Source organism: Clinocottus analis, unplaced genomic scaffold (assembly GCF_023055335.1).
Source record: "Clinocottus analis isolate CAN_PGR_092001 unplaced genomic scaffold, fCliAna1.0.p SCAF_1, whole genome shotgun sequence".
Taxonomy (NCBI): domain Eukaryota; kingdom Metazoa; phylum Chordata; class Actinopteri; order Perciformes; family Cottidae; genus Clinocottus; species Clinocottus analis.
The window spans coordinates 23,156,587-23,179,804 of record NW_027175820.1 but is presented as its reverse complement, the minus strand read 5'-3'; the positions used below and the strand labels follow the sequence as shown (position 1 = coordinate 23,179,804).

Below are 23,218 nucleotides of genomic sequence, written 5' to 3'. Positions count from 1 at the left end.
ATTTTTGAGCCCCTTCACCGGCACTGGAAGGTTGTGAAGCTTGAGCTGACAGTGTCTCCAGAGAAATGATTGCTGCTGAAAATCCCCCTGGATGTATTTTGATCAAACAAGACCATTCTTTTCTTTTCTTTTCCTCTTCGCTGACTGAACCTGCAGCCTCAGAAACACTATTTTCCTTTAAAAAGAACGTCAGTCAGCCACTGGGGAACTGTGTGTCTAGCTTCATTTCACAAAGCTTTGAAGACTGAGTGTCGGCAGTGATTATTGTCTTTTGAATAAACATTATCCATGTCTTGAATGAGCATTAAACGTGAGCATTAATGTCCTTTTCATTGTGTTTTCACATCCGAATAGATTCCTTTGTATGGGGTAATATGCTTGGTGATTAAGTCTGAGCTGAGATGCTTGAAGCCGTCGGTACCCCTACTGTGAAGTAACATTAGCCAACTCTGAGGCCCCCGGGGCCTAAACTAGACTGTGGAATACACTCATGAGGATATGTCAAACTTAATATTTTAACATGCAACTTACTGTTACTAGTGGCAATGAAAGAATAGATGTTCATAACAGGAGAGTCAGAAAGAAAACCACATAGTTAACTGTTATGGCCACTATCCACAACTAGGGCATCATGATAACTTCTAATGGGACTAGAAATACCGCCTCGAGCTTGTATGGCTCCGCCAACCGCTCATGTTGCAGCTTACGGTTTCTATGCAATCTTGTGCAAAGGTTTTCCTGTAAAAGTTGAATATCTTTTCCAGTGAAAAGCGGCTGAATACGTGTTTGTCTATATTCACAACGATGCTAGGGTGGTTGAAATATTGGCATCACATTAAATATTAGTATACGACAGAAATGATGACTAATGATGACTAGTATCAACAAGCAGTAGCCGTAGCTAATCGAGTTAGCAGTGGTTTTAGCGACAGAATACATTAAGCAACAGCAGCTACTGTTTCATACCATAACAATGGTTAACGAACTTAATTTATAGAGCTTTTTTTTTTAAAACAAAAAGGTATTTAAGTGTTTTATGGGAGGATGAAAAAATGAAAGAAAAAAAATAGAAAAAACAAAGAAGTCCAGAGAATTTAATTCATTCCAACTGCTGCGAAACCCAAGCCACCCCAAACCTTTGTTCTCCATCAGGAGGAAACTACTTTAAAAAAAAAGTTTTTATAAATATAAGCCTTCCCAGTGAGCATGTGCTATTCGTTTTACCTGGCATGTGTGTTGGAGCTCGGTCACCTTCGACACAACGGACAGTAAAACGTGTGAATGGACGGCAACGGCTCAGTGATGGGCGACTCATGTCAATATCAGCTGAAGCCTTCACGTGACCCTGTGAGTGTCACCGTACCTGATGAGCGTGTGTGCGCACACACAGCAGATTTGTCACTCCATTTTACTCCGATTACTGAACCGAGTGAGTAATTACGAGGACCAGGTGAGCGAGTGGGAGCAGAATGCTGATTGGGCAGAATCAGGACAGGCCCGTCTGACACACGTACTGAGAAGGAAATGGAGACCAAGGGGTGGGGATGAGGGGGGGTGGGGTGGTGTGGTGTGGATGGAGAAAGACAAAAAGGAAGGAGAGGGGTGGGGGGTACACGGGCGTCCCCAGATTCATGGCTTTGACATCTGCGTCCTTCTCGACTCGCTGCTCACAGCCCGTTTGTCATACCACCCCCCCTCTCGCTATCTCCATCTCCCCCCATTGGTCGGCTGTAAACGAGGGAAAGACAGTGTGCGTGCGTGTGTGTGTGTGTGTGTGTTGGGGGGGTGCATGGGACAAAACAGATCCCTTTTCCCTGGACGCTGTGCTGTGCCAGGCATGCAGGGACACATTTAAGGATGGAAGGGGAGGTTAATGTAGTGGGGAGAATGAGCGAGCCGCTGTAACTCTCTTCTAATGTAGCACACGCACACACACACACACAATCACACAAACACACCGAAAATAAACTACAGAAAAGAAGTTGATGAATCTAAAGTGACACAGTAATTGCATTAGGATCAACACTCAATAAATTAAAAAAGGTTTGCAACGTTGGCGCGTTTCGGCTGCACTGAAATGAAGGAATATTTGTATTTGCGTCACAGTTCTGCACATATATAACGCCTCGGGCATGTTTACTTCTGGACAAAAAACAACAACGCGGAGGAGCCTCCACTCGTAGTATTGACGGAGGTAACTAACCTCCGCTTAGTGCACGCTGACTGAGACATGATGGGGAACAAACTGAATTGATCAAATTAGTGAAACTATGAATCTCTTACTCATCTAAATCTATGATTTTTGATAATAGAATTGTCTCAATTTCTCATAACGTCACTCAGAAGAGCTGCAACAGCCAATGACATGAAACTAGAACATTTAACTGGTCAGACCGTAGTTCATCTGGCCAGACTTTGAACACCCCAAAAAAAATGCAATTGAATGTAATTCACACTGAGAAGTGTGCTTACCTGAAAATAATGCGTACGAAAACCAGCCAACTTAAGTTAATACTCTCTGTAGACGTTGTCTAACACAACACACATTAAAACATCCGGGAGGGACTGAAACATGTAATGATTGTTTTAGGCTGGAGAGCTTTAAAGAGGGTGGAGCCGCCTGATATTTTTCCTGGTTTTGAGTGGCAGCAGATCTGGAGGGAGCCACCGGGGTCTGGGAGCGACAGGGTTAAAGGCTCATGACGAACCATACGGCGTCCTCTGACCTGTCACTGTCGGCCTCATTTTGGTCACACGCCCGCCTGTCCAATCTCCCTCACTAACAGATCTGTCTCTATATGTGGGGTCATTCCATGTGGGAGTGTGTGTGTCTGTATGTGTGTGAGAGAGAGTGTGACCTCTCCCTCGTGTCCCAAGGAGCCACTAAAAGCAGTGTGCTGGAACCGTTGCTTAGTTGGGTCACATTTGGCACAAGCCATTAAATCTGGTCAGTGGTATGTATCGGATGACCCTTGGAGACTGACACACACACGCACACTCAAAATAACAAATACATTAATTTGACAACATTACAAAAAAAATAATCACAAAATGTACTAATCTAATATCTTTTGTTCGTATTCAAAATGATTGTTACTATATGACCCCAAAATGTAAGTGAGAGGTTGTGTAGGTCTTTAATTCCCTGTTAAAATCACTCAAAAGCAGCAGCAGCAGCTTGTGTATGTGTTCTGTAGCGATGCTGTGATATGATTGGCTCGTCTGCATTTGGGGGCGGGACTTGTCAAATAACTGCACACTACAATTCCAAGCAGCGCATGAGGTCGTACCCGATGTCACCATGCTGCCAGTGAGGCAAAAAAGTGCAACGACAACACCCAAAATGAACTTCTGTGTGGAAGTACCTCCCCCCCTTTTGCCCACCCTGCAGGCCGGCCTCACAGGAGACATGTTGTCTTTAAAACAGCTGCGTCGAGGTGAGGTGAGCTGCTGAGCCTCAGCTGTTTGGTAACTCACCTCTGAGCATTGCTTCGCTTAGTTCAAGTTGTATAAAAACAAAAATGAAAACATTCAAAGAAAGTAGAGGATACATTTTGAGAGAAATATCTTTTCATTCTCGCTTGTATGTTTCTGGCTTTTCTTTTGTGCATCTGACTGTATCACTGCAGTGTTTGCTGCTTGTGTTGACACGCGTATAATTTGACACACCCAGTTAAAAAATCCAAGAAAACGACTCTAATCAATCCTATGTGTTACTGGTAATAACCACAGGGGGCTGGCATGAGCAAATTCTTCCTGCTGACAGATTAAATGTAGAGTAAATCTGACCTCAGTGTCACACTCCAACATTTCATTGGCAGAGGAATGCTTGTTATATTGTGGCAGGGACAGGGAAACTCACTGCAATGGAGTGCAGAGGGCACGTGAGGCGACAGGTCTGGCGTTGAATCTTTATCAGCTGATAATTAAACCGCAGCAGGTGATGGAGATGCTATGATAAGCTAGTTTAGTCTTTTTACAGCTTTGTGCATGTTAGAAGCCACGATATGAAACATTTTCCGGTTGGATTCATTCATTGCAAGCCGTGTGAAAAATGTTTTTACTAGTCTATGTTGGTAACAATGCTGTTGGGTCACATAATATTGTGTTTACTTGGCGCACTGAGCCTTTCATGGATTTAAAGTTGGCACCAGTTTATTTTCGAGAGCACCCACGGGAGCCTATGGAAGCCCATTTCCGGGACAAAAAAAAAAAGACTACTATAAAAAGTCACAAGAGTCTGAAGCAGCTCTTTTGACATAAGTTACTCTCTATTTGACATAGAAATGGATTGTGAGTACATTGAAGACTACTTTAAACTACTTTATAACAGGTGAAATACTTCAAATTCTTGCTAATTAACAAGGGATTGAACTAAGCAAACGCACCCTAAAAAAGAAGTTGACAAAAAAAAAGTCTACGAAAAAGAAAAAAAAAGTCTACGAAAAAAAAGGAGATTTTTTTTTTAATTCAAATAATTTTTTTTTGCTAATTTGGTCCTAATTTTTTATTTAGTCCTAATTTAATTAAATTAATGTTTTTTTCCTAATTTTCTTTTTTGTCTAAATTTGATTTTTTTGGTCCTAATTTTTTTTTTTTTGTGGCGGAAATGGGCTTCCATAGAGGTCTGACCTACTGTAAAAAAAATAAAAATATATGTCCCCCAAACATTGGGAGGTAGCTTTAGCTGTCTGTGTCTCTTCAGTGTCACCCAAGTAGAGAAACGCATCGTGACACTCCTCCCACTTTGAACATGTGAGGGACACTATACAAATTAGGATTATGGAGGAATTAAATGACAATGCCAGGAGAAAAAAATATTTTCTGTGCAGTTTTTAAAAGTGGCAGATATCATGTAGCTGAACCTTGATTTTGTGGCGAGGAGATGTGACCTACCTGAGCCGCCGTCCGCCAGGTAGTGATCTCTGGCGTACAGGACAGAGTCCAACATGGACTCAAACAGCAGGAAGTAACCCTAGAAAAGAGAGGGGGAAAAAAACACATTACTATCAAAGTATCTTCTGGAACAAGTTGACTGACAGTTCAGGTAATAAACGTGTGCAAAAGGAGAAGACTACGGAAACTGCTGGACAGTCCAATTATTTTTTTAATTCAAGATCACCATGGCGGAAATCTGAATTAGCCGCGAGTGTGAATTGAGTGATGTGCCCCACGTGGTCTGCCACCCAACATCCAATGGTTTGACCCTGGGTTGACCTCCAGTTCTGCTCCAGTAGACGGCACATCAACCGTGGTATTATTCCATTAATGCTGAAATTGAGTTCTGTCCACATCTTGTTGGCTTCGCCCTGAGTGGCATGCACTGCTGACAAATGGCTTTTTCAACCTCCTATACCCCTCCAACCAATCGGATAAGCCCGAGCTGCAACGCTGGCTTCTTCAATGTGGTTTTTATGTGCAATGCATTTGGGCGGGTTCAAACGTATCTGGGCGGGTGTATCTCCATCTGGGACAAGGAGGTAGAGCAAAATCACTACATGTACATTTGTCCTGGAACTGATGACCCATATCAGTTATTTCAACCCTGATTTCAGGAACAAAAACACCCATCAAAGCTTTCAGATCCGTGTTTTACGATCAAGGCAAGAGCTCCAGGAGCAGATTGTTAAACGTACAACCCCTTTCAATCCAATCTGCACATTTGGTTCCCATCATCTTTCTGCACAATGATAAAACTGTCTGCATGTTCAGCGTGGATCCATGGAGCCCTACATGGCTCGATATAGATTCCTGGTGAGATACCCGACATTGACATTTATTCTGGAATAAATCACATTAGTGCTCAGTTTATCCACACGGCCTGACAACATTCATTATCTAGTATTTTGTACAGCTTTACAGGTCCAGCATAGAAGATATAAGAGGTCCTATTATACAAACAAGATGGATTTTATTTTCACTGTTTGTTCTATCGGTTCTGATTACACACCTACCAAACATCTCAGAAGATAGAAACATCTCTTAAAACAGGTCACAAAGAGCAACCTAATTTTTTTTAACACAGGCATCAACCGATCACGTCGTGCGGACTGGACATGTTAAAAGTGTACAACAACACGGAGTCCGTGGCCTGAACCAAGAAGGGAAACTTTACCCTTTCAACTTTGACCATATCCACTACTTTCGTTCTTACCTTTCACAATAAAAGCTGCGTGACCGTTTACAAGAGGAACCTTGTGTTCAATCAGAGCATTTTGCAAAAAGAGAAATAAAACATCTTACAGTATCTTACAGATATACAACAATGCACCTCAGAGTGCCAACAGGAACCCACTCGTCGGTTTCCTGCGTAAATTAGTTTGAAACAAATTCAGAAAAAGTGCCGCGACCATTGCAATTTCCACTGTTTTGAAGCAAATGATTTGCAGGCGAGCATCCCGCAGTTTCATGTAATTTATTTGTCACGACAGTGGTGTGGAAAAAAAAACACACACACACAAAAAAAAAATAAAAATGGCTTGAGGTATGTTTCAGATTCCAATATCTCCACTTTCTCTTCAGATGGAGGACGGAGGGACAAGGAGAGGTGAGGGCCAGGACGAAAGATAAAGCCTGAGTGAGGGAATGGAGGGGGGGAGGTGTATGATTAAGGGTAAGTAGAAGAGGAGGAGAGAGGAAGAGCGAGACAGAGTGATATAGAGAGGATGCAGTGGCCAGCAGAATAGTAATTCCCTCAGATAAGAAGCTTATTATTCAAATAAAGACAACCTTTCATTGGGAAACGGAGAGGAGAGCATGCGGCAGACAAACGGGCGGGGAGGGGGTGGGGGGCTGATTTATAACCAACTCCCAAAAATCGTCACCATCTCTGTTATGGGCCTGAGCTGATAATGATGACAGCCATGAGGCCGATACAAGCGGCTCATCCTCCATGAGGAGCGATAAAGAGGAAACGTTCTCTCGGTCTATCGACAGCGGACTGGTCTCCGACCCGAGTCGGGCCTCGCGAATATTCTGCTGCCGACTGTCGTGATCCAGCCGATGTCCTTAGCAGCCGAGCGGGTCGTTTTTAAAAAAAAAACAAAAAAAACCCTCACACAGAGAACACTGGCCTCGTAATTTAGATCCCAATTTCACGGCACACTGCTTCTCTTGAAGGGAAGAGGATATGAGAGAGAGTGAGAGAGACAGAGAGAGATATATGCCCGAAAGCATAGTTGCACCTTACTTTTATCGTCAACAATGCTCCAGGATTTCTGCCCCCCCCCGCCCGCCTTTCTTGTCCTCCCAGCAGCATGTACCACCCTCCTATCCCAAATTTATACATCTGCAATGTTAATTACCTAAAACACAGCCTGTGCCATTAGAATGGGATGCAAGAAGGGCTGGAAGTACTTCAGTTTGTCCGAGTATGATTAGATCTTGTCAGAATACTTCAACCATGACATGACTTTTTTTTTTTTTTTTTACTTCCTTCAAATCTGCAGTAACAATCAAACTGCGGTGATCGTGTCGTCGCTCCTGATCGACACAAGTCGTGTCCTCAGTAAAAGTTTGAATCTCGGGCTTCGGCCTCCGGGCCTCATCAGCGCTGATATTCTAATTACGAGAACAGGGGCGCTCAAATGTTACATCCCTCAGAGTTTCATCGAACTCCGACCAACAGCGTCACAGCGTTTTAATTAAAAAAAAAGTTCAAATATATGAAATTATTCCTACCGATGCGACGCAATGAGCGAAATGCCGCGGGGGAAGCACGAAGATGAGTCGACACTTTTACGTTTTATCCCCGTCCGACCGGCGAAGTTTGTTAATTGTATTCTACACTCTGGACTCTGGTTGTCGCACCAACATCCTAATCAAGTGTCTTGATAAGAATACACATCCGACGTTGATGAAAATGACCTCCGCTAAGCCCCGCACCTCCCCAGAGTCACGCTGTCAGAGCAACCGTGGAGCCCACACTGTCACCAACTCAGTGGTTCTCAAACTTTTTGTGTCACGCCCTAATTTGGAGGAAACAATTTGTTCGGGCCCCAACAAAATTGGAACAAAACGGTCCAACTTCTTGAGACTCCTCCATCGATGCTTTTTTAATTAATAGATTAAAGTAAACCAGATTGCTCCATCTGACAAAAACTAATAACATTGGCTCATTGGTTGGATCCCTGTTTTCTCCCCATAGTTTCATGTTGAAGTGTCCTTGAGCAAGACACTGAAGCCCCAGAACTTCAATGCAGAGAATAATTCCCCTTATTTGGGATTATTAAAGGATTCTTTAAAAAAGAAAAAAGGTAATACCTCTGTGCCCCACTAGAGGGTCGCGCCCCACAGTTTGAGAACCACTGCACTAGCCTGACTAAATATCACAAGGAGACACTGACAGAAGGGTCCGCAATGTCTTTGAAGGATCCACCCAGGATGTCAAACTGTTTGTACATTCATTTTATTTGCGTTGATAAAACACCTGCCGACTGCTTGAAGGGCGCATTCCACACAATCGCAGTACATTGCTACACAACCGCTTGCTGCGTATCGGCCGCACAAACACTCCTGAGAAAGTTGCAGAGTGGTGCATTAAGCTTAAAAAAAAAAAAAGACAGAAAGTTTGACGTCCAAATGTACGTCATACTAACCCAGCGGAAACTTGCGTACTCTTCATATAACTTCAGCTTTAGTGCCGGGATGCAGCTCAGATTTACTGCCGGGCAGCTTTGTTGGTGCAGGCGGCGCTCTGCGGTATAGTCGCTGTGCATTTCCATAAAAGAGACTAATGAAATCCTAATGAGAATGGGCTGGAGCAGCTTATACACATTAACAAAATTAGCATATAAAACACATTCACGAGTTGGCTACGACACATGCTCGCATACACATCTATATATATGCACGAACACACACACACACACACACACACACACACACACAGTAAGAAAAACGGCAAATACACTTTTACAGCTGTGTTACTTATGTGCAGAATTGTGGAGTTGTCACTGCTCTTAGCTTCACACAAATGCTATTAAGTTGGAGTTGTATTTCTGTACTCGACTGACATAACTTTTATAATTTCCTGTCTTTAGTCGCTGGAGGGAAGGATTGGAGTGTTACAATTTACAGATTTCATGTCCGTCGACTCGCCGGAGACTGAAATGCTGTCAATTACAGGTACCAAGAGGCGTTTCTGGAACTAAATCTGCGTCAGCAGTTTACACTTCCCTCCGCCCTCCAGTACCTCCTCTCTCCTACTACGTTCAACATACGTCTTCCTCAATTACTGCAGATCATCATCACTTCCAGTCCCAGGAGGAGGGGCCGAGGCCAAAATAAAAGCGGTTGGTGTGTGTGTGTGTGTGTGTGTGTGTGCGTGCAGCACTTCCCCGAAGCGCGCGCCTCTTCCTCAACAAAGAGTCTTCGACGCCAGTTTATGGTCAGGTGACTCCAAAATCAGCATAAACATATCACACGCATCCGAGTAATAGATTTTGGTGGGTGAACGCTCGGCGGGTGTACATTGTACGGGTTCCAATAATGGCCTAATTTCCATTTATAGGCATGCAAATGAGAGATAAGAGGGGAGAGATTGTGTAACAGCCAAGTCATTTGCAGTATAGCTACAAGGTTATTAGAAGCAGCGGCTCTTTGAAAATCAATGATAAGAGCATTGTGTGCTTGTTTTTTGTTTTTTTAGAAGATGGTACGATAACTTACAAGGCCAGGAAAACATTTCAATCATGTATGGAAAAGGATTTGAACGGAAATTGCGCATTTTCACTTGGTGTATCAATTATCTTCTGTCCATCTTTTGCCAAATTTGATCTTGTAAAACACGCATTAGCGGTGCGTCTCATGCGACTTCCACACCTTCAACGGGAGAACGCACGCTATGAAGTTGCTCCTCAAGTTGCGCAGCAGAAGGCTTTTATTCATTAATTTGTTCATTAGTATTTAGATAAAGAGAGGACAGCCTAATTAAAAGTCTTGTTAGGTTGTACAGGCTTTTTCGGCGGCTGTAATGAGAAGGGAGACTCCATCCCGTCAGCTGGAGATGTCAGGACCAGATAGCGATGATATGATATTCAATACAGGCACACATCATTTTTAAGGTTTTGGATTTACGATTTGTTTGTTTTTTGGGTGGGGGGAAAGGCACCTTAACATGAAAACTCATTTTCTGTTTTAAGGTCAAAGACGAAGTCAGCAGCATAACAAAACATCCCGCATCTGTGAAATAAAAAAGTTATAGCTTTGACACACACCCTATAAAAAGCCTAATATACTTGTATTCGGCAGGTGTACTTGTCCAAGCGTTGGCGAGCCGTTATTAAATTCATCATTCCGAGGGAACACGGAGGCCATTTCTCTCCACCGGAAAAAAAACAAACACCAATGTCGACTGAGCGGTGCAGGATTATGGGTTTGGGTTTATGAGAACGTCCGTTTGAGGGATGTTTCAGGTCGTCACGTTCATGTTCTCCATGTGGAGTTGTTATTCAAACCAGAGAGCCGTTACTCTTTTCTTTTCCCGCTCCGATGTTTTGCCCAGATGAGTGAAATGCAACACTGCATTTTGGAGACGTACAGTACATAATATTGTACTGAATTGCGCAGCAGCAGGTCTTTATGTACCAGGCTGCTCGTTGTAAACGGCTGCCTGCATGGCTGTACGCTCATGCTTCACTAGGGGCGAGAAACGCAGTCGCAGGAACACAGAGGGGCGGCGCACCGACGGGAAACACGTCTCTTTGACTTGTTGTGGATCGTCACGTTTATGAACACGGATGCCGATGTGATGGGAGAGACGGATGACGAGAGGATTTTAATACATTTACTCTCGTAAAATTGGGATTTTAGTCCAGCAAGAGCTCTGTGCTTTAACCCTTTGTGTTTTCATTTTTTTAAATTGTACAATAAGCAATTTATTTGCATTTTACTGCAAATTTTTCAACACGGTGGCTTTGTTTCACTAAACAGGAAAACTGTGAGCTGTGCTTATTTCCCGATTTTCAATTAATAAATCGGATTATAGCCCAATCTGAAGAGTTTGATCCAATCAGAAGTGGTTTTCTGGTGAAAAACTAAAACTAAATGATTATCTTTCACATTAGTGAATAAGATTGCTTATGTTTTCATCGCAGGTGGAAGGAACAACACAATTAATTAATTTAATTTGGTCAATAAAGTCTAAAAAAAAAAAAAAATGGAGTGTGTGGACCCGTTAAAATGTGTGTGAATCTGTATAAATTTACAAAAAAAACACTTACAGATAACCCATCTGAGGTTTCGGTATGCAGGCAGATGGCTGAAAACCACTTCCTGAGTCTCTCGACCTCTATGTGCGTGTGCGCATGCATGCTTGTGTGTGTGTGTGCGTGTGTGACTGACAGCCAGTCGGACGGAAGGACAGGATGACTGATGACTACCGACCTCTTCTTGGGCAGGTGAGTCTCCCGGCACAGATAATGAGGCTAAAGAGGAAGCGCTGCCATGAGTTGGACTCCACACCTCTACCACACACAACTATTTGGACTTTTTGTGTGTTTTTGTGTGTGTGTGTCGAGGATACTCGTTTTGTAGTCTAACTACGTTCACCTCAAGGTAAAGTATCAGAGATGTGGGCACACAGAAAGTAGAGAAGTTCAGCGGCGCTCTTTGACTCTTCTAGTTTCAGGGTTCTTCTCACATTTGAATGAAACTGTTGCTGAAGACCAATTTGACATTCTGGGAGTTTCTCCGAGGTGAGTTAGCACATAGCTCACGAGGCTCAGGGACACCGGATCATGATTTTTTTTTTTTTTTTCTTCACTGTAATGAATAATTGTAAAGGCAATTTTTCACTTGGACCAAATATTTCCCTTGGTATCTTGGGTTTTCCAGCATGGGAGTTATCGTATAAACTATGAAGGTTTGATGGACAGCAGAAACGGAGAGAATGTTAATACACATGTTGCCAAAGACATTTTGCAATATGCACAGGGGGGCCTTGTCTGATGGTGAGACTCGCTGACGCTTCAAGGTTCTTTCACGAGTCGACATTTAGTCCGTTTTCATTGGTGCGGTTCGATTTTGAAGACGACACAAGAAGCGGCGCAGAGAGGCGTTTTCTGGAGCGAACCCAAGCTCGGTCCGACTGCCAAGTGAACAAAGAAACGTCGGCGTCTTGTACGGTAATGATCTGAGCTCGTTACTGTGCGACAACGGATCACAAACACACTTCTTTTTTTTTCCCCATTTCAGGCGTCAGCTCACAATACGCTTCCCATTATTATGCAACGAAAGTTTGTTAAAGCCAACTCTCCTCCGACAGTCTCACTCTCGTGTCCGTGCCATTAAACACTATCGAGCTAGCAGGCCCATCACCTGTGATTGATCTCGGAGTGACAGTCTTTATTTAGCCTTCGGCGGACTCAGCTCTCCTCCTCCTCGTCGCCCCTCAGTCCCTTATCTTTACGTTTTTTCTTCTTCTTTTCTTTTTTCCCGTGAAAGAGAACCGATCAATGTTGTGAGTTATGAAATGACAGCGGTGCCGCTAACGGCAGTCTCTCAAACACCGCCACGACAGACAGACACTCATTTGGCCCCTTTTCATCCTCCACCAGCACCACAGATACAAGACATCCATCACCCGTCTCTGTCTATTAGCCCTGGAACCACCGTCACCGCGTCGGTGATATAATCCTTCGTTTGGTTTCACTTTCACAAACAGCATTAATGGTCAGATAAATAATTCCATGATGGAAGGTTATCGCTATAAAGATACAATTTGGTGTATGGATAGGTAAAGAAATACTCTTTTTTTTTAACCTTTTTTAAAGTTTAAAACTCCATTTAGTTTAATTTCTGTGCAATGTAATATACAGGGTTTATACACATTCTGATCAATGGGTTTCCAGGACTTTTCCAGGACTTTAAACCAAATGTCCATGACCAAACATTTAGTGAAATCTGTGTGTAAACAGTAAATTGTTGAAATGTAGTATTTAAACTGACAATGAAGATTATAAAGCATACAGTAAACCTTAAATGACACAAATGAATGAGATGAATAGTTTGATTAAAAAAATAAACATGTATATAGATGCCTGTGTGTATGCCTGCTTGTGTTTTGAGCCTCTTTTAAATGCATATTAATTATGTCAAACTTTGCGTAAATGAATGTCATGAACACATGAATATAACCCATTTCCATGACTTTTCCAGGTTTTCCATGACCGTAAGAACCCTGAATATAAAAAGTGAGTATTATAGATGTCAATATGTGTCGTTGTACATTTCTGCAAACCACACATATGTTGAAATCGCGACATTTCTGAACCAAATATATGTTTGATATCAAAATGTTCAACATACACAACGCTAATGTGTTTTCAGTCCGCCCATAAGAGACCATAAGCAGATCATTCTAGGAAAAGCACACGTTCTATCGTCTTTCTTGTACTGTCCATTAATAAGATATTCTTAAAAACTAACATCGCTTTGCTGCCTGAAAAAAAATGCCGACACGATATTTTTGCCATCCCACCCAACGAGTTCTCGTTCTGGCCTCCAGTTATTTTCTCTTTTTTGAAATTGCGTGCTGCATTTGTTCACAGTCTCTGTGGAATTAATACCTTTCCAAAGTCCCAGACATTTGTCACTGTGTCCCTTCCACTCAATATAGACTAGTTTCCAGGCCAGAGAACAACATTCTCAATCACAGCACACGTGATGATAGATGAATCTAGTTTTTTTATTTTTCTAAAAGGAGTGATGCTTTTCTTTGTGACAGTAAGCTCGAGGCTCTCTCTCTTGATCTTATGAGCATGGGTTTGTAGATCAATTAATTCTCGAAAATTTTGCTTTAATTACATTGTTCGGTGACAACAAACTCACTCAGAGGGTTATAACGTATTTCCTACCTCGACTAACTAGAGTGGAGGCTCTGCAGAAGGTTCTCTGTTTACCCGTTCGGGTCTTCCGATATAATCCAATCTAATATTCCTTCAAACCCGAGGAAGGAACACAAAGCCGGCAACTTCTGTGCACAGAAGAAATGATGGATGCTGATCTATTCTCAGTTACAGGATTCCCTCATGTGCATCTCTGCCACTGCTTTGACCTAATTTGGCCATTTTATGTTGGAGGTGTGTGTGTGTGTGTGTGTGTGTGTGTGTGTGTGTGTGTATTTTAAGCAGGGTCTCAGCAGCATGCATTAAAGCCTTATCAAGCCAAGGTATTAGACCCCGATCAAAGTCACAAGGATACAGTCCCTTGATGTTGGTCTTCCTCCTTTATTTTGCAGGGAGAAACTGCTGCAATCAAAGTGACTTTAATGTCCTGAGGTATTTTTTTTTTTGTCCGAAAAACATGAGAGCAACCGGTGTATCCATTTACAGAGCAGCCAAACGAACTTGCATTGTTTTAACAGAAAATGTCACTCAATAATTGGGGCTTTTGAATGCATTTCATGCTGCAGCTCATCTCATTCTAACACTCTGTGATATTAAACTGCACAAATAATCACGAAAAAATACATTCTTCTTTTGTTTTCACATTTTAGTCGCGTAAACCTCAGTAACACTTTTGCATTTCCTGCGATTGCTTCACAATAAAAGCCAGTTGAGCAGCCGGATATGTTCAGTTTGCATTTGCGGTAACTTAACATGGCTTTACTTCCTGTAAACTGTGAGGCTGCAACATCAATTACAACACAATAATGCTGGATTATGTTATTCAAGAAGAGAGAAACATACAAACAAAAGAAAGGTTTCTCTGATAATTAACACGGAGGTCAAATTATATATTCGTTAAACACATTTGAAATCAGATTTTGTAATAAAATGTATCAGAGATTCAGTCGTTAATGAAGAATCAATCATGTGGAAAATTCCCATTCAACTGTGTATCCTGAATTTTGTACATATATTTAGTATTTATTTTTAAAACAAATAAATTTAATTATGTTTGTGTGAGAGGAAGTTATTTATACAACAAAAATAAATAAATGCATACAGAGCGATGACATTTCTAGAGTATTCCCGAGGTAATGAGACACCTGGCTGTAAAGACAAAGCCATTTTAGATTAATTCAAGCCAGAAAGTCTACTCATTTTTTTCCGTTTTAAACAGGCGGATTGGAGGGCAGCGTTTGAAGTTCTGGCCACTCTGAGAAACGTCTGCCATCGGCGCCCTGATGAGAAGTGACTGGGGGATTCTTAGATTTATTAGCGCCCTGTGAGCCGGTGTCACCGGAGATTACGCCCCCTATCCGTCACCGTTCCACCGACACGTCAACCGCCCAATTTCAATTTCCCCCGGTGAAAGGACGGGAAGGCTCTGGCTGGCGACCCCTGCGCGTGACCCTGGGTGTTTCACGATGGATGGGGGGGGAGGTGGAGGAGGAGGACGGACAGATACGGGATGCTCATGAATTAGGTATGACTTCAGTGGTGCGTTCAACTTTGGCCGTCCCGCCTGTATCGGCACAGAGGATCTCCCTGATAAATGGGCATCAAGGAGAAGGAAGACTGCTCTTCCTGGTTAGGTATTCAGAGGAGCTCATGGTCGAGTTAAGCCCCGTTTAAGGTATGTTTAAAAAAAAAAAAAGACACGCATCACAGCCCGCCGGCACCTTGGGATTCTGCACGCTTTATGGCTGGTAATGGACCAATGTGACAGTAGGCTGAGCCTTTTGACATCTAGGGTAAATGCACGCGCGTTCAAAGAGTTCAGAGACTGTTGCAAAAAAGTTGTCGTTGACTCTTTGACTTCCACGAACGACGTGAATAACGGGCTGATTCCAATTGAGATGTTCGTCGTCGTCGGGGCTCCGGCGTCGCATGCCGACGTCTGAAAAACGAGCCGTCGTTAGCGTGATTACCTGCACCTGCGCCGCTCCGACGACAAGCGAAACGTCTCCGGTGATTTCTTTGAGGATGTATGGTGATGATGTCCAGATGACTAGAGAGTCGTTATAGTCGACTCTCCACTATGGACATCCTAATTCACACACGAGGCGACCATTCATCCACCTGCGGGGTTTTAATTTACGTTTACCCACACGACTTTCCAACCGGACCTACAGTAATAACGACATGGAGGTAGTTCGAGTCCTGACTTAAGCTTTCCACACCGCTTGTGGTAGGAATGCAAAACTCACGTTTACCGATCCCCTTCCTGAGCTATCGATGTGACTGAACGTATTTTGTGCAGATGCTTCACAGTGTGTACTGTACGTGTGTGCGTAGATGTGCACTGACCATCCATTCTGAGATGATGATGTCCACCTTCTCCACTGGGAGCTTGAGGTCTTCTATGCGGCCTTTGATCAGAGTGATCTTGTCCTCCAGCTGGTTGGACCTGGAGGAAACATGCAAGAAAATAAATAAATAAATGACTTGTCAATTTTCTACCTGGCATCCACTAACCCAATGGTCGGCGAGTGTGCTGGGGGGTTTTGCTGCTGTGGTGCATTCAATAATGTGGGTTCTGCAACTGTGAATTGTGGCAATTAATCATGTTTTTGGTCAAGAACAACATATAAAAGTTAAAAATGTCAACTGGTCTGATACTGATCCACAATCAGTTGCCTAAGCAGATGATTTTATGTCCACTCTCCTGTTTGCTCCAGTTTGGTCTCTACCAACTTCAGCTGCAAAAATGTTGTATTATATTCACAAGCTTGTCGTTAACTCTACACTTTGCTGCCGGGCGGGTAGGGTACAGTGTGTTTTTTCTGAGCATTTTCACAGAAAACAGCTGGATACTACGAGTGGGACTAAATGAAAAACAGGAACGTTGCGTTCCATAAAACCCGAAAAAGAAAAAAGAGAGAAAAAAATCTGCACAGCAATCAATTTTCATATCTTTGTGGGGAAAACTTTCAAACTTAAACTTATATAAAAGGGACATTATGTGTCCGGTCTTTCCTGAGCCGTGTGAAAAGGGAGGGAAACGGTAACGGTGCGACTGCAGAGGTGTCGGGCTCAGGTAGGGAGCGTACGATCAGTGCGGCGGTTTAAATGATCCTTCCTTTCAGACCGGCCGGTCCGGGTATCAATCTCTGTGAATATTCCATTATCATGACAGCTAATGTTACCGAGGACAGAACAATTACTCACAGCGGGCCCAGAGTGCATTTCTGTGGCAGCGATCCTTATCTTGAACTGTCTCTCCCCTCTCTGCTGCCGCTGCTATCACCTCCTCACAGGATCCAACATCCCCCCCTCTTCCAGACCCCCCCCCCACCTTCTCCTCCCCACCTCCTCCTCCCCACCTCCTACACCTTTCACAAGAGGGAAACACTGTAATCTCATTATTGGGGTAATTTAGAGGACAATGTCAGGACTCTGGGGAGAGAGCCAGTATCCGTGTGGCTTTGTAGCGGTGTGTGTGAGTGTGTAGGTGTGTGTGTGTGTGTGTGTGTGTGTGTGTGAGAAGATCAATTCATACAGCATGTTAAAAGGCGGGAATATTGCACCGTTATTCTGCTATGCCGTTGCGTAGAAAAAGGTACGAACGTGGAATTTGGGCAGCGGAGTTATAGTAAAAGAGACGAATGGACATTTGTGTAACAGGCAGCATCGCGGGACAACACACACACACACACACACACACACACACACACACACACACACACACACACACACACACACACACACACACACACACACACACACACACACACACACACGTACGTTACACTTTATGCCAACTAAAATTACACACTGGAGCAGAATAATGCTTGTGTTGTTTGGTTCAGGATATTAAAAAAAAGCGAACCCGCCTCAGTGATGGATCTTCATTACGATGGTTTTACAGAATTTGTGTGTAAAAAAGGAGCAATAGAGGGCGAGAGAAGACTGTTTCATCAGAGGAAACCAGTGTCTTTTAAGGGTGAACATGTCCTTCCCGACATACAAATTAGTTTTTTCTTCATAATTCAGATCTTCATGTTCTGAACATCATTGAAAAAAATATTTAAGTTATACCTTAATCATATTTGGGTTGAATTTTGTATAATGAACTACACAATCTACACGCACTAATTGCCAGTTTGTCCTCACGGGAGCCCGTTACCGGCTGCTCAGCCGTCTCTGACCCAAAGTTAACTGATAATGTGTCTTCAGTTCACCATTAAAAGTTGAATTTCATTAATCTATGTAAAATGTTTTTCCACTTTGTTGTCACAATTCAAAGCATTCAATTGGATAATCCATCAATTCCAGCCATTTAAAAAGAGAAAGAAAAAAAAACGTATTTGGACATTATCCATTAAGGAAGTGACTGTGAAGGAAGGAAGTCACATCGAGCTTTTCATTTAAACTTCGCCGACGGAGTGGAGACGGGAGATGGATGCTCCTGCCCGACCAACAGGAGCCACTTTAATTACTATCCTGATATTAACATCAAGAGGAAGCGGCGGACACACAAGGGCCATCCGCACACACACGCGCACACACACAGAAACACACACTTAAGAATCCCAACCCAAGTGGGCACTAGGTTTAAATGGAGCCAGGGGCAAAATGTGTGTGTCTGAATGCATGTGTGAGTTTGTAGGAGGGGTTACACATCTTTTTTAAGCTGAATCTTCCACTGCTGGCGAACCTGCGACGCAGCCAGCATGCCAAACACACTCTCCAACAGCGAGTCAGTGGGCTGTAAAATTAAAAACGTCCTTTTCCTTCAGCAAACCCCGTCGTTTTGCTTATACGACACTCTCTTACGTAACGGTAATAATAGCAGTCATAATGGCCCCTAGCTCAAAAATGCATTTTGGAGGCAGGGGTGTGATGGAGGACGTGGTTGCAGGTAGACATGGAGGACGGCGGAGACCCCGGTGGAGGTAAACGACTGGAAAACTGGAAACGCGCACCACCTGAAATTGGACTGAGGACTGTGTTAAAAAGGTACCAACGGGGGGGTCATCTACATGTCTGTGTCTGTGTGTGTGTGTGTGTGTGTGTGTGTGGGCCCCGGACTGAAGCCCCCTGCAGAGGAGAAGAGGCGAGTGGTGAACGAGTCAGGTGTAAATTATGTGCATTATGGCCACACGACTGACAGCAGTTCTATTGAAGTCAACCAGCTGCAACGAATAAAAAAGGTGGCTGGAGGTCACACAGACCTCCACTCCCACAATCCTCTGCTGCTGCAGACAAAAGGTAAGAAGGACCCATCAACTCAAAGAGAACTGGATCTCCTGCATCCACGGGCCCCATAGAGCCTTTAACTCCATCAGGCCTCATTCACATGAACACAGGAAGGGAAATGAAGAGTTTAAACTGGGAAGAATACCAATAAATTACTAATGTCTCTTTCCCAAAGTAAGGCTATGGGGGAAATGTGTTTTTGGTCCAAGTGGCGTCACGTGACGTGCCGCTGTGTGTGCATGTGTCTCACCTGACTATGTCCATGGCCTGGTAGATGATTTCTGATTGGTCAACTGCTATGACCTGCTTGGCCCCGGCTCTGGCGGCGAACATGGCCAGTATGCCAGTCCCACAGCCCACGTCGAGCACCACCTGCAAGGGGTGGAGGAGGAGGAGGAGGAGGAAGAGGAGGAGTGGGGGGGGAGGCAAGAAATGAACCAGTGGAGGGAAAAAAAAGCTTGCCTGACAAAAAGTGCTCGAATTGATTAGAAAATTCCGGCAACTGAATCATTAGGATGAAATGGAACTGTTGGCTTTGAACGAGGTTGCTGGTCAGACTCTGACACATCTCCCTCACTTGTTCTTTTTTCAACACAGTTAGAGAAAATATGTTGTTGCCCGACATTGATAGGAAACTACAAGCGGCTCAAACTGTATGGGAGAGTAGCTAGTAGTCAGATTGTAGAGGTGATCTGGTTGTGAATCTTCTATAAATTTAGCTGCAACATTCGCTATGCAGAAGAAGAAGAACAAAATATGTTCAGGAGCTACGTCAGAAATAAATGTCTGGCACTGGAAAACCCAAATATGTAGATTAGGAAAGAACAAATGAACAAGCGGCAGCTTTAACGGAGCCATAATGTTTTCTTTGAAGGACAACATGAACTTCAACATCCAAGTGACCTCCAGCTGCTTCGGCACCAACGTTTGTACGAACGTCAGTATTAATAGTGTACGTTTTACATGCTGTCTGCAGCACCTTAACTCCCCCTCCCACCTCCACACACACACACTTCTATTTCAGGTTCCCGTAGGTTACAGTTAATTTGTTCATCTTCGCCCCTGACTGGTGTTAAACTGCCGAGGCACAGCTGCAGTGACTATATGCCATCTATATGTATCGCTGTGTTAATACCCGTCTCTATTTAAGGCGACTTTAACCTGCCTGCGAGCGTCCCGCTGCCTTTATGGGTTCACAGAGGGTCGCCGACACACTGCTGACACGACTGCTCTCTCTTTTCTCCATCTTTCTGTGCTCTCTTTCTCTCTTCTTCCTCTCTTTCAGACGGAAACAAGAATCTCCTCTGTTGTTCTCTGTCCAGCACTTCCTGCAGAAGGTGACACTTCCCTCTCCGCTGCGACAGCGATAATGTACGTTCCCATCAACACAACCTGCCTCCCCGCTCCACAGCCTCATCCCGGCTCTAACCAGCAGCCGCCCATATAATGGATGGTCATGATACAGGCCACTGCTTTCTGCAGGGGAATGAGTGGGGGCCATTTGGGAGGGGGGCGGGAGGAGGAGGACTGTTCTGGGTTTTGGTGGAGGAGTGCATGTGTGTGTGTTATCAGCACTCTGCAGTCGACATTCAAGCCGCTAATAAAGTCACGCTGTGTTTTAAATCAGACGCTGTCCTCTTATTAAAGTCTTTCCCGCAAAGCGCACACGCCTTTTTTTTTTCCTCTTTCGGTTAATGGGCTCGGATGTAGATTAAACCTGCAAATACTGAATGTACACACACATTGAAACACATATATGCGTGCGTTCGGCTTACCTTGTCTCTGAACACTTCAGGGTTGCGGTACATGAAGTCGCGGTAGCTCTCCGTGCGCACTTTATCCTGCGGAGAGAATCGGGGCTCAATGTTAGTGGTTTTCTTTCTTTTTGTTGTTTTTTCACTTGAAATGAACTACTAATTGATTTTGACTTGCCCCAATACAAATAGTTTAATTCATTAGCATTTATAAAATAGCTAAAATAAAAAATAAAACAAGGATTTAAGTTAATTCTCATGTTTAATCTTTATTTAAGTAAATTAATCTGGAGCTTTACCCACATCTCTAACCTGATTGCTTGCGCCTAAGTTCACGAACTTAATATAAAAGGCCAACAGTCTGGGTACGATCAGCACTGTGCAGGTGCAACTCTTAACAGAGGAAGAGAGATGAGCAACTTCCACAATCAGCTCTGGAAATCTTGATGCGTTGCATTTTTAATTTTTTTTTTGATGAGCAGGCATTTAATATCGTTGAGCCCTGCGAATATTCACAAATTAGGAACGAGACACACGGACCCCCAACTTCTCTTGAGTGAAAGAATGAGAAGACAGAATAAAACGTGTTAAATGTGAAACACAAAATTGACTGCAGGGTTTCTAAAGATTCGGGTAGTTTCGCCTTTAAAAGATGATTTGCGTTCTTTGAAGAAAAAAAACCGAGGAGCATGGCATGGAAAGCTTTTGCTACAGAGATAACAGCAGATCCAAACAGACGCTGAGGGATTTTTTGGGGGGAATTTTCAGAGCAAGGAGGGACCCTAGAATTTGCAGGGTCAGGACTGGCTAATTAACCTGCCAATCAAATCTGCCCACAAAACACTAGCGCGTCCTCTCTGGAGGAGAAGCTACAGAAGCTACTGAGAGCAAGAAAGCGTGGAATTGACGTGGTTCTCTTGGATACAGAGCTCGTGGAGAGATATTTACATGCAAAAAGGAGAGTTTTCAATTAGTAACTTGTGAGTAACGTTAATATGATAAGCAAAGACTCGTTGTACCGAGCTGGAACAGTCAAATAAATGACAGTAAGTCATGCTTCATGACATCGTGGCAGATAAGCTTCTGATTCGGCCGACTGAGTCTGAACCTGAGTTGAACTTTACCTCACGAGAACGGCGGAAGGAGGTTCAGATGTTTATCTCTATCTCACTACAATGTACATGCCCATATGTACATTAAAAGAGTTACTGCTCACTCTAATTTAGAGCTGCAACAATTGATGTGTTAACTATTACTATTTTGATAATTAGTAATCGGTATCAGTAATTAAAAAATGTGAAAAAAATATTTTTCTCTTGATTCCAGCTTTTTAAATGTTCTGGTCTCTTGATTGATATTTTTCCCCATTTCACAAATAATTGAGACAAGAAAATAAATTGTCAGAATGACAGACGATGACAATAATCATCGGCTGCAGCCGCACTCCGATTGTTCTCGCTGTCCATCCAACCTTTTGTATTTTTAACAGAAGGTGTTTGGTTTCTTGGCAGCAGCGGAGGGACAGCAACGCAAACTTTAGAGGACATCTCAGTCTGCAGATGTGTTGGTGAAACCTTTGAAAGCATTTTTTATGCAAAGAACAGAGACTTTGGATTTAGTTTCTCACCACTTAGTGTTATAGTGTCACGTGAGGGAGGAAATATCAAGTCTTTCATTGTCCATATCCTATACATGGGCATTCTTTTTAAGATTAATCTGAACCTGTTTACTCAGATGATATTGTGTAAAATGACGGCTGTAATTAATATAAGAAGTTAAGTGTCAGTTTCGACCACGAGGGGACACCAAAACGCTTCACTTTACCCAAACGTGAGCTCAAAAGCGAGCAGAACGAGGCCGCTTCACGACGAAAAGATTCGGACCTCGTCCCTGTCTCACTGACTGGACCGCATCTGTTTCTTACTGGAGCGGGAACAAATTAAAAGTGGATTAAGACTTTACAGAAGGGACGTAGATTTAAAATAAGGACACTCAGAAAATCGTGATGCGCTCTCTAAAACACACGTCATAGATGATGCACTTCATGGCGATTGGGGGGGGGAAGAGTTGAACACTTTCTACCGCAACCCCCCTCACCCCACCTCCTCCCATCACATGTTCTTTTCCCCTCCTGTGGCTCTGAAGCGAGTTTAGAGCCTGACGCAGGCACAAGTGACGCAAAACTTAACCGTGCTTGGCACCAATCAGAACAGCCAACAGGAATATGTCTAAGCACTGCGGTAAGTAGAATAGGAAGGGGGAAGACACACACAAAACACACACACGCACGCGCCCCCCCCAGCTTGCTGACACTTCCAGGTTTCAGCACTTGCGCAGCGTTAAAATGTATTTCCACGTTTAGAGCATCCGCCGTGC

General features: G+C 43.4%; 1 protein-coding gene across 3 annotated transcripts in view; it reads right to left on the bottom strand.

Annotated features, from left to right (window-relative positions):
- prmt3 (protein arginine methyltransferase 3) overlaps nucleotides 1–23,218 on the bottom strand; it is a 47,126-nt gene that overhangs the window by 20,742 nt on the left and 3,166 nt on the right. For all 3 annotated transcript variants that reach the window (XM_068573460.1, XM_068573470.1, XM_068573479.1), the window contains exons 8-11: nucleotides 20,864–20,929; nucleotides 19,339–19,460; nucleotides 16,197–16,296; nucleotides 4,897–4,975 (exon numbers count right to left, since the gene is read on the bottom strand). In XM_068573460.1, the coding sequence (XP_068429561.1) occupies nucleotides 4,897–4,975; nucleotides 16,197–16,296; nucleotides 19,339–19,460; nucleotides 20,864–20,929 (367 nt within the window). The remainder of the gene's footprint in view (nucleotides 1–4,896; nucleotides 4,976–16,196; nucleotides 16,297–19,338; nucleotides 19,461–20,863; nucleotides 20,930–23,218) is intronic.